The sequence below is a fragment of the Vanacampus margaritifer genome, chromosome 3 (assembly GCF_051991255.1).
Source record: "Vanacampus margaritifer isolate UIUO_Vmar chromosome 3, RoL_Vmar_1.0, whole genome shotgun sequence".
Classification (NCBI taxonomy): Eukaryota; Metazoa; Chordata; class Actinopteri; order Syngnathiformes; family Syngnathidae; genus Vanacampus; species Vanacampus margaritifer.
This window is the reverse complement of record NC_135434.1, coordinates 15,910,482-15,922,656: the sequence shown is the minus strand read 5'-3', so window position 1 is coordinate 15,922,656 and position 12,175 is coordinate 15,910,482. Positions and strand designations below refer to the sequence as shown.

Sequence of the window (12,175 nt, the reverse complement as noted above, 5' to 3'; positions counted from 1 at the left end):
TTGTTAACAAGAGTATGAAAACCTAGAATTTTTTTTATTGTACATTTAGAGCAGATATGAAATTTGTGATTAATCGCAAGTTAACTAGTGAAGTCATGCGATTAATTATGATTAAAAACTTTAATCGCCCGACGCCCCGAATTTGTAATAATTTTTTTTCTTTAAAAAAAAAAAAATTCGGTCACTGCCATTGACGGCTATAAACGTCCAAAAAATATTTTAACTATTTTTATTAGTTTAACATTTTTCCCACTTTTGTTAACAAGAGAATGAAAACCTAGATTTTTTTTTATTGTACATTTAGAACAGATGTAAAATTTGTGATTCATCGTGAGTTAACTATTGAAGTCATGCGATTAATTATAATTGGTTGACTTCCCCTTTAAGAAGAAATGAGAAAAAACAGCCATGAGGTATTTGTCCATAGAAGTAACTTGTGTACGCTTTAAAACGTACAGTAGTGTCAAAACTCATCATGGTTGAGCTGTTGCGATACTGCAACAAGTCAGAGCTGTTGTCAGTGGTGCTAACCAAATTCTTGTGAAAAAGAGCTGTGCAACCTTCTTAAATTTCATTGTGTCCAGCTCAATTCACAATGTCAGCTAACTAATTCTATTAGGCCAGTAGCAAAATAGTGCTCTCCTCATTCGTCTTTTCTTGACTAACACTTGGAAACCGTGTTGCCCTCTCGGGGGGGGGGGGGGGGGGGGGGTCTCTTCTAAAAGGATGATGCCACTATGGCATGAGATGCTCTTGAGTTTTATTTGGGTGAACAACTGTAGTGCATACAGAGGTGTGGAGTTAGAGATAGGTGGTTCTAAAATAGGTCCATTGTATGGCTGAGAATTAGAGAATAATATGGATTCAGTCTATTGTCTGTGGCCGCAGCCACAGATTGTGTTTAGTAGGGGTGGGAATCTTTGAATGTCTCACGATTTGATTCAATTCCGATTTTTGGGTCTGCGATTCGATTCAGAATCGATTTTTGGTTAAGAACGATTTTTGATTCAAAATGATTTGATTGACAATGATTTTTGCTTCAATTTATAGATGTGCAAAGAATCGTAATGATCTACTCCAGTCTGACTCGCTAATGCTAATTTGCTAATGCTAATTCGCGGCACTTTTATCACTCAAAAGAAAGTCTTCACGCTGCAAAAAACCCCAAGTTTTATTGGAATAACTTGATCTTTTTCCTTCTACTCTCTAATGTGGCTACTACAACTTAACAGTGTATCAGACCGCGTGGAACCACACTGCCCCTAAGTGGCCAAATCGGGTACAACATGAACAGCGCTCCCAATAAAGGCACACACAAACAAAGGCAAGACAGTATAAAATAATGTAAATAAAATCGATTTTGGGACATTTAAAATCGATTCTGAATCATACTAAATGAGAATCGCGATTCTTATGAGAATCGATTTTTTGGGGCACACCCCTAGTGTTTAGAATCCAGGTCTTTTTTCCCCCCAATCACATTCACATTTATATACAGTATAATACTAGGTTGTTAATTGACAACATTTCTGTAAATGACTTGTTAAAAAGCAAAGTTGGGTATGAGTCTAACAGAGACTTGTTGGTTCTACAATCCGTAGTACATGAAAGCATCAACTACAGAGGAAGCAGAGATGCACATTTCTACATTGGCACCACAAGGCTGTGTGTTTGGAGTGGGAGTGTGACTCATTTTTTTTCTTGAGTGGAAATATTCAGCTCTGTGGCACTTTTATCTCTATTGTTATCGCTACCTCTGCCCACACATGCAGTATATGTAACTCTGGATGCTAGAAGTTCACGCCTGTTTTTCAGGGGTTGTTGAATGGAGCTCTGGGAAATAGAGGAGAGAAGGATCTAGAGTCGAAAAGATAGGCAGAATGGAACGGGCTGCAGAAAAAATTCAATTATGTCAGTATAATACTCCACAAAAGTCCTGAGCAGCACAGTGCGTCATGAGTTTTCCACCCCATATAAATAGAATACTTAAGTAGCATTTTATTGTGCCTATACCATGTGCTGTTTGCATTGTTGCCATATTTTAACGGCACATCCATTTAATACTTCATGTGCATTAGTCTGTGAATTATCAATATCTCCAGCATGTTTTAAAGCCCTCACGCTTAGTCAGCAGCTGTATGCAACATGCAGTCACCATTTGTTATGGAACTTATGGCATTAAGGTTTTGCAACTTCTTATTCAAACTGCTATGAAGCGTACACTGAACTAATTACTGTAAGTAATGGTAGTTAATAGTTACATATTTACTGGAACATTTGGCCTAAATATTTAAAAAAAAAAAAACACAACATAGACAGATGTGGAAGGCAAGATATATGCAAGAAACAGCAGGCTTGTGTCAGGAGCTGAAGCCCACAACAGCTTTGTGCATTTTTTCCCCCTTTCTTTTCTGAAATGTTGTTATAACATGGACAAAACCATTTGGAATGTAAACATTGCGGTCAAATATGGAACAAACACTTTGATACGTATGTGTGTGTTTGTGTGTGAGAGAAGTTTTAGAGGGAAGAGACAGCCAGAGAAGGCCTGTATAATCAAGTGAACCCTATTCCAGGGACACGTTATCCACATATACTTGCACCCTGGTAAATGTTGTGGAAATCATTGAGCGAACGCTAACATTAGACCGGTAACACATCAAAACTGTTCTGAATGGTTTTTTCTCTCTCGAAATAATCAAGAGTGGCAGTCGCTACCGAGGGCTTGTTTATCACTCCGTGTGTCCCACAGAACCAATCAGGGAATCAGCCTGTTTTGTGTGTGAGCATGTCCTGGCTTCAAACGGAAGCATATTACCATGACGTACGTATGTACGTATCGAAAGTGATTGTGTTGGGCAATTGTCAGGCACAAGACATTTTTAACTACACTGTGGTTATTATGTTAAGCGGCTTGGTCTGCGCGTGCTCGGTCGTGACGTAAAAGCGTAGTGATGTCATTTTTTAATGCACTTATGTCCCTATAGAGCTTGTCGGTGACGGGAGAATTGTTTCAAACTATTTGTAACTTGTTTTTAATTTTATCAAGCCATTGCGTTAATAAAAGTGTTAAAACAATTGCGACGACTGTGCTAAATATATGAATGAAGTCTTGATAAATCACATGATTAAGAAATGCAGACCACTTTGTCCTGCTTTTGAAATCAGTTCCAATTCTCTGATATCTTAAATTAGATTACAATACTAATATTTACCACAAATGAGTTTTAATATTGTTTCTCACCTACTAAAAACTGTGAATTTGAATAAAGATTTCCTATTTAATGAGATTGATGAAGTCATTAAAATCCTTTTTGATGATTATTATCGAATAAGTGAACCATCTAAAAGCATTAACTGAAATTGATGAGGACATGAATCAACATTTAATATAGTTGACCTTTTTAACTGTTTCCTCTTGAGGTGTCTTCATTTTAGGGCCTTACACACTTTCAAAACTTGTACTACTATAAAGAATGTTTCTCTTGTTCCAAATGAGTTGGTCTAAGCTCATAAACACACATGAACCTAATGTATTATTACGTTGCATACTCAAATGCTAGCTGCTCAATTGAAGTTGCACAAATATTGTTGTAGCCTTTTTGTATTTAATGCCCTTAATGTTTATGTTACATTAAAAATGTCTCTAGACATTAAAATACAATTTGCTGCTATGCGCAGTGTGGAAAACCAATTGGCTGTTTGTTATAAGGGGAGCTGTATTAAGTAAAAATATCACTTACACGAACACATGATTATTTTGTAGAATTTTCTGTAGGATGCTCGAATACTGAGATATTTGATATCTGTAGCCGTATATTTAACCGCCCTGGTATGACATATTTTGACTGTATTGTTAAATAAAACCATTGCTTCAGGTACCTGGAATTAACCTGCAAATTACTCCTCAAAATTACCCATTTGTAATTGACAATTCCGAGCTCAAAATGGTGGTCAACTCGGTGAAATGATGCACTCGGCCAATTGAAAAGCATTGGAGTAATTGGATTTGTGTGGATTATTCTGATTTCAAAATATTATGAAATGTCGTTTGACTACTATAACAATCTGCCTGGTTTGTATGCGAGTCACAGGCAAAAGCAATACAATCCGCCGTTTTTGTTTTTTTTTCACTGAAGGAAGAATTTGTGTTGTGTTGCATCGGGGAAATATCATAAATGCCCGGATGTTCGGAATAGTCAATATAGAGAAAACGATAGACTAGTCCTCCTCTGACAGAAATCAAATGTTTAAACATGTGACTGGCGGTTGTGCTAAAACTTAAGCTAGTTCTAACTAAATGCTATCGCTAGCTTGATCCAGATTTCAACAGCTGTAAGCAAGTAAATACTGGCCCACAATGCGGTCCATTGTAATCTAACAGGAAGATAGGTAATATAATATGTCAAAATTTAATGCGTGAGTTGCGCTTATGCTTTTTCCCTTCCGCATGCCATAGTTAATGTATTATTAGAACAGGAAACCCGCTGCACCTGACTCTTCCGAGACAGGAAAGGTACCCTGCCTTCTCTGCTCTGGTGAGAATTCAGTCATTTCATGCAAGTTTACGAACACATACACAGTAGCAAAATCACTCCAGCAACAACTGCTGCGAGGTCACGGACCGGTTTGACTACCTCAATGTTATAACTCACCCGTGCCCTTGGGTTGGTTGCTATTTTTAGCAGTCGTGATTACAAGGACATGAAGGAATATCATCACGGTGATTGAATGCAGATTGGAATTTTGCTACATGCGGGTCTTTATTCGGATGCAACTGTGCTGATATTGCTGATAATAAAATATGTTTTTAATTGCAGTTGTCACGGTTATATTTGGGTAATATGGCCTCGCATAATGTGGTTTAGCAGGTGGCCCCCACCCCTTAGCTAATACAGTAAAAGAATAGGTCACAACGCCAAGTGAAAAATGTACATTGTTTGCTGGGAGTGCAGACGAAATCAAGTACATGATGGGAGAGGCTAGTAGAGAGACGGTAATAATGCTGCAGAGCAAAGGGACCAACATGACATCATTGTGGACCAGGCAAGAGCGTCTTCCGGCTATAGTCCTCTCCTTGTGCTCAGGTCCGGGCAGTGGTTCCCTCGGCTTCCTGAGGCACACAAACAGCAGTGAAACATAAGTGCAGGAAGCCCGAGGACTGGCCCCAATACATCTTCTTTCAACAAACCTTTGATGTTTGCATAGGGTTTTTATTGTAGGTACTGCATTGCATTGTTTTGTTTGTTGATTGTCTTTTTACTGTTGTTCATTTTTGGTATCCGTTATTGCCTCTTAAGCTCTGCTAATGCACACCTTTTACAGTGTGCATTTGTCATGACAATGCTATGCTAGATAATAGTTAGTATTTTCTAACTCTTAAATGTTTGCATATAGGCTTTTGTGTTTATCTTTTACATCTCTAATGCCAATGAGGTCCATCTCATAAACAGTCGGACTTTGTGAAAGAGCAGGAAAAGGAAGACTATGCGAGAACAAAGGCGTTTGTATCATGGTGCTGCTTTTCATCACTGTGTGTACCTTTCTGACCACCCGGGTGTGACTCAACTGTGAGACCGACATTTAAAAATTCAGACAAAGGAGGTGACGTGAGAATCTGTGAGAATTAGATAATAAGCGTTGGCTGAGTCATTCGTTTTCTGTGAACAAACTGTCAGGCCGGTAAGGTGAATGCTAAGAAATCCAAGTTTGCCGCCTTTGGTGTTGACTGTAGCGCGACACGGAAGCGCTTGACTTTGACTTGTTTACATACAGTAAAGACAGTAAACAATATTGCTGGTGTTGAGCATTTTATCAAGTTTGTATTTTTCACAAATCTATAACTACTGATAAGTCCCCCCCATGTAAAATATGTGTTATTTATACAAATTATAGCTCCATCTAAAGTATTGAAAATGACTTGCATTTTACGATCAAGCAAAGATGTGTTTCAGCGTATGGATGAGGCCTTGAGGTCTACATGCTAAACCAAGCATAAAGATATTAACAGAGCGGTCACACTACAATTGTATGGACTCGCACAAGCACACACTCAATCACACACGTACATGTCTTGCATACCGGCAACCTCCGAGTCTTGCACCAGGAGGATGTCCTTCCGTCTTTAACCTTTATTTTTTATTCGACTTGACATGCCTTGATGATGTCACAGCTGTGAAGGGGAAACATAAATAAAGTGCAGTGACCACACAGCCCGTATGGAACAAATTAAACTGACGTGGGCTCGCGCACAGCAACGCCTCAGTCCAGCGTGTATTTCTGCACCTGTGTCCAGTAAGTGGCGGACCCTGAGAGCATGGGCTTTGTTTCATAAGCTAAATAAATACGTCATGGGAGCAAGGGCAAAAATGCTTCACAGCGGACGGACGTTTATATTTTTTCAAAATTGTTTTCCTTCTTTTTTTATTAGTATCACAGTATTCTTATTAGTTTTGTACTTAAAGTGATATCAACCATCCTTTTACAAACTGCCTTTTCGACTCGATTTGTTGCATCCCGCCTGAACATTTCCCCTTTAGGGAGCAGGTGCATATCAGATCAACACAACAAACACTGTAAAGTGGAATTTGGACCCCTTTGATTACCAGGAAACCATAACAGTGCACGTTGGCAGATTACGCTGTTATATGAGCTTGATTTATGAATGCTTATTGTGTGTATGTGGAAATGGGGAGAGTGTGTTATACATTTGACTCTGCTGGTCAGTAAGTGACATGACAATGACAGTCACAAATAACTGGCTTAGTTGAAACAGTGAACCAAAAAAAAAGAAGTTTTCGGGTAACAATAAAGCAAATGGCAAACAATGAGGAGTGCAAAAAAAATAGAAATAAAGAAATCTAGTAAACCGGAGATGCCGTTTTTAAACACGAGAAATTGGATAGACTCAAAAGTGCCATTGTTTAAACGTTGACAATTATAACAATTATTAGGAATAATGGTGAGGTGACCTTCCACAGGAAGTCATTGAGTTGATACGGATTCCAAAAACGGTGGCAACAGTGGGGATTAGCTGTCACTGTACAGACGTCATGGTTTCCCTGAAGGAAATTCAATTATTGGACTACGCGGCAACGCAGTCGGGCACGCAGATGTGGTACTTAACTTCATATATTAACTGTTTTCCAGGAGCTTAAATGAGTGAGTGTGGCTGCTTATAGCTTATGAGGTCTAAAACAATGTTGATGAGCAGCAGGTGTTGCGAGTTAATGATTCTCTTAGGGGATATTTTGGCTTGAGTTATTAATACATTCAAGCTTGCTGTTAGTCTGGGGCCATATGACCTCTTCTCAATTGTGTTGACGCTGCTACAATGAACGTTTCTACTTGGTCACATGCTGCATTAAAAGTGTGTTTTTTAAATGTTGTCCATCAGTAAAACTGCATTCATTGTCTTTTTGCGTCTCTCAGGAGAGAGCATTTCTTCAAAAAGTAAATACTGTATTTAAATAATCTATTCAAAATGTCTGTCATTTTTAAGTATAGAGAAATATAAGGGATGTTCGTTCGATACCACTCTTTTTTTCAGACAGATATCAGTACGAGTATTCAACTTTTTTGTAGTCGCCAATACCAAGTACCAATACTACTGCTCCTTTTGATACATTGGTTAAAAGAAAAAAAGAATGTCGGATCATTTTAAAGAAAGTTCTGTATATCCCAATATAGCATTTTTCCTTAAAATTGCATGACATTATGGCCATTTTTAGGGCTGGGTTTAAAAAAAATCACATCAAATCAATTTTCCTTTTCATAGCCTGATATCGATTCATGAAAGCATAAATCAATTATTTTATCCTTTGATACTTTTTTCCATAAATTCAAAAAAATTAATTTTAAAGGCCTAAATGTTTTTTTTTGTATCTTCATCCCTTCTCTTGTGGAATCTTTCTGTGGGTACGTTGGCTTCGTCCCACATTACAGACATGCATGGCAAGTTAATTGAAGGTCTTAAATTGCCAGTGGGTGTGAATGTAAATGGTGTCTATGCAGTATATGTGCCATTTGATTGATTGGCAAGTGCAGTGCCTCTCGTCTGAAGGTGAAATAAAAAAAGAACTGTTGATGGGTAGTTAATTTTTTGCCTATTTGTTCTTATTGCTGCTGGAAACGTACATTTCCCAGAGGGAGTCATCCCAAAGGGATCAATAAAGTCAAGTTTAAGTCTTAAACTGAATGAAAAACTGAAAACATGACAGAAGACTTACTGATAAAGTGGAAGTGCAGAGCCGGGGAGGATGAGGATGAGGCGGTCATGTGAAGACAAAAGTGCTGAAGCTTTCCCTCGGAGGCTCCAGCATGACGTGCTGCCGCTCACATTCCAGGCTTATTACTTAAAGATGTTTGCTTGTCATTGCCTTTCCTGTTCTCATGCTTGCAATATTGCGGCCGAGTCGCTCGCTGGCCTTTTCCACTGCGCTTAACAGTTTAAGGAATTCTCAGCCAGTTTGCGAGACAGGATATACATCAATAAAACACACAAACAAGACACTGGACGCAACAGCTGGAGTGGATCAAAAGTAGTCACTTCAGGGAATGCGGGTAATGGCGGAAATAAGACGCTTAGTGATGAGGGCATGATTCATCTATGAATTAATTGCTAATATTAAAATAGACTAAATTGTCTTAATAAAGAGCAAATAGATTTGGACAGCACTGGAATCCAGTCTGGGATTCATGTTCTGGGAACTGAGAGGGACAGAATAGGCTGCATGGACACACACACACACACACACACACACACTCTCCAGCCTGAGAAAAAGTCGTCAAGAGTGTCAAGAGATTTAAGAGAGGAAGTGCAACGTAATCAATGAATTAAATATACAAGCTGAGACTATGATTTCATTCATCTGCAACAACCCCGCCCCGTCTCACTCTCGCTCGCTGTCGTCGTTCCCTCGCAGCCAGTAGGCCTTATTTGCGCTCCACTCGCAAAACCTTGTTTTGCTCCCGCTGCAGGTGGAGGAGGCAAGCGGAAAGGGAGGAGCAAGAAATGGAAGGAGATCCTTCGTTTCCCCCACATACGTCAGTGCACTGAGCTGGGCAACAGCATTGGTATGGTTTGTGCGAGTACGAGTGAGAACCAAAGTGTGTCTTGCTGTGTAGTCAAATATTGTGTTTCTCTCTCTTTTTGTAGAGAAGGACTATGTCAGCATCTGTGAGAAACAACCTATCGGAAGGCAACTCTTCCGTCTTTACTGTGAGACCAGACCAAAACTGCAACGCTGCATTCAATTACTGGATGCGATGGTAGGCACACACACACGCACACACAGTACATAGTAGAGCTATTGACCTTTTGCACGTGACGTCACAGCCCTCGTGGGAACGCCCCCTCGGGGTCTCTGGACGGCAAAAGATCCACTTGCCTGTATTGTAACCATTGAATCTCATACAGCGTAAAGTCCTTTATCTAATGGATTATCTTATTAAAATTGTCATATCTTGCTTTGCGGTCGGTTGTACAGACAGACAAAGGGGTAAACCAAATGTTGCTTTTTATCGCATATCTACTAATGAAGACAAAATACGTCGATTGATAGCCGCAATCAACAGAAAGGACTGGCAGTCCACAAAGTATTCACGGATTTGCAGCGATCATTTTTTGCGAGGTTTGTAGATAAATGTTGTAATTAGTAGATAAATGTTCATACATTTTACTAGTTAACGTACACTCTAACAAAGATTGTAACAGGTGTCGAATTGCGTGTTTCAAATCACATTCACGAGCCAGATAGTTAGCGTCCACTCCAACTGCACCAACACACAGCTTAGTTTAAAAATGCACCTTCTTCAAAACTATTAAGTGCATTTGACTGTTTAACTCTGGAGAACCCAAGAACCCTTTTCTTCTTTGGAAAATTATGAATTATACATTAAATGACTGCTATAAATTCACTGAACACCAAAATATGTTTTTTCAATTTTAACCCTTTTTTTTTGAACTAGCTCAGAGTTGCTAATTTATCAAAATATATATATAAAACATACTCCTAGGCATTCTGCAACATGATATGAAATAGATAAACAAAAAAAACACAATTTTACCATCTGATGGTTTGCTGAGAAGATGGTTTTGTTTGGATTGATTTCCAGCTCAACAAAACAGCATGTTGCCAGCCATCTTGTCACCACCACTCTGGCTCATGTAAGTGCAATATTCATCCACTAGATGGCCCCATGCAGGGGTCAGAAGTGGCACTCTGGACTTTTGAAGTTAAATTTGTAAAAAAAAATAAAAAAAGGTCTTTGTTATTTGAGTAGCAGAATTTATAGGGGCCATATTTGACCCCGTGGGTTCTCCAGTTAATAATGGGGGATTTCGTCTTTGTGCTTGGTGTTTTTCACTCTGCATCCGGAGTCGTATTCATGAAATGACCGCATAGCTTGCCACGATTCATTTGTTCCATGCTAGTGAACATAGTGTCATAACATCATCACAGCGTTTCAATATAGAATAAGTCAGTTAGCACGATCAACCAGTTTTACCTTTGCATTACGAGGTATATTGTCCCCCCCGGTGTGAGCGTAGCATCTCGTCCCAGAGACTCAGCCAGCGATAAGCTTTTGAATCAGAACCCACTTAACTTACATCAAATTGGTTACATTTTTGCAAACTACTTCAGATTTCTTTTCTCCAACAAGCAAGTAAAGGTGAAAGTAAAACTACCTATAGTCCATGTTTGTCCATGTTTGTGCCATTGACTCCAACAGAAAGTAAATAAAACGCTTAATTAAATTAGTCTCCAAAATTAATGCTTTAACTTTGACATCTCTAATTTCGATTTTGAGATTTCTCCAACAATTACCTCCTTAATGTCTCTATTTTCATTTCCTAGCAACACAAAAGTTACAAATTGTAGTCTGTTTATGAAAATAAAAAAACACTCATGTTTGAACCTTCCACCAGAGCAGAGTGACAGTGTGAAAAATTGTGAAATGTCATGTAAAAAAATAATGTCATGTTTTGATCACTTCTCGATGTCATCAATTTCATGCGACTGATTACGGGTGCTACCTGACAAGCAAAGAGCCGACCGATAACCGAGTAGTGATTATTCCGCTGACCCCCTACCCCCAAAAATGCACCCCATTACACTGGGCACACCCCACGTCGCTTTCTCTTCGCGTCTAGACGGAATTCCTCCCACTTGACACGTTTAAGTCTTTGTCTAAGCCGAGAATATCATTGCCGGGTATGTGACTACGCAAAAAGGGCAGCATTGTTTCTCACAACACCCCATTCAATTGCAGCAAACCCCCTCCAATACTCCCGCTGCACATGCACCCTATACTGTACATAAATCATTTTAAGGGTTCGGTGAATGCGCATTGGAAACTGGTGGGCTTCAGAACCACTGTATTAAATGCCTCGTCATCAGTTTGTCTGTACATTACTGGTGTACCTAATCATTTGACCCGTGACGGTGTCTACAAGTTGTATGTCCTTTCTGCCTTGTTCCGAAGTGTCAGTGACGCTGCTGCTTTTTAAAGCCTAAATCTCCAGGCTTATGTGTGTATGTACTGTATGTATACGTGGGTGTGAGTGTGTGTGTGTTTTGTAGTGGAAAGATGGTGACGCTGGTGCGACACACTGTGACACTCCAGGACCTCGAGGAATCCTGCCGTGTTTTCTGTGTGGTTGCCAGGCAACGCAGGGCCTTGTTGGGGGGAAAAAGCTACTGATAGACAGCGTCGAGCCAGTGTGCAAGGCACCCGGGCTGCCCTCCACCCTGCTTTTTTTCCTCATTGAAAGTTAAAAGTGCTCGCTCCGAAATGCGTCAGAGTTCTTTTCACGTCTCTGAGATGTCCAATATGTGCAGCCTTGAACAGTCATGGCTGTCTGTGTGAACGGCAGCATATGTATAGACACACGGCCAAGTGGGCCATATGTTTGTGAGAGTGACAGCAACACACGCATTTAGGGCCATATTGTCCCGCTCGTGCGTAAGTCTTTTTTTAAGTGCCCGCATTTGCACACCTTTCATCCACACGGTTTCTCCCGTCCAGAGTTATGACACACCCACTTTGTAAAAGCTTTAAATACATGTGGAAACACCAAAGAGGCGGGATTCACTGACATCATAATCTGGTAACGTGTACTTTTCTTGAGACTTGTGAATGTCATTGAAATCTGTGGAAAAAATTACATTTC

General features: G+C 39.6%; 1 protein-coding gene across 2 annotated transcripts in view; it reads left to right on the top strand.

Moving 5' to 3' along the window:
- grk5l (G protein-coupled receptor kinase 5 like) overlaps nt 1-12,175 on the top strand; it is a 32,389-nt gene that overhangs the window by 5,341 nt on the left and 14,873 nt on the right. For both annotated transcript variants that reach the window (XM_077560416.1, XM_077560415.1), the window contains exons 2-3: nt 8,980-9,075; nt 9,158-9,270. In XM_077560416.1, coding sequence (XP_077416542.1) covers nt 8,980-9,075; nt 9,158-9,270 — 209 coding nt within the window. The remainder of the gene's footprint in view (nt 1-8,979; nt 9,076-9,157; nt 9,271-12,175) is intronic.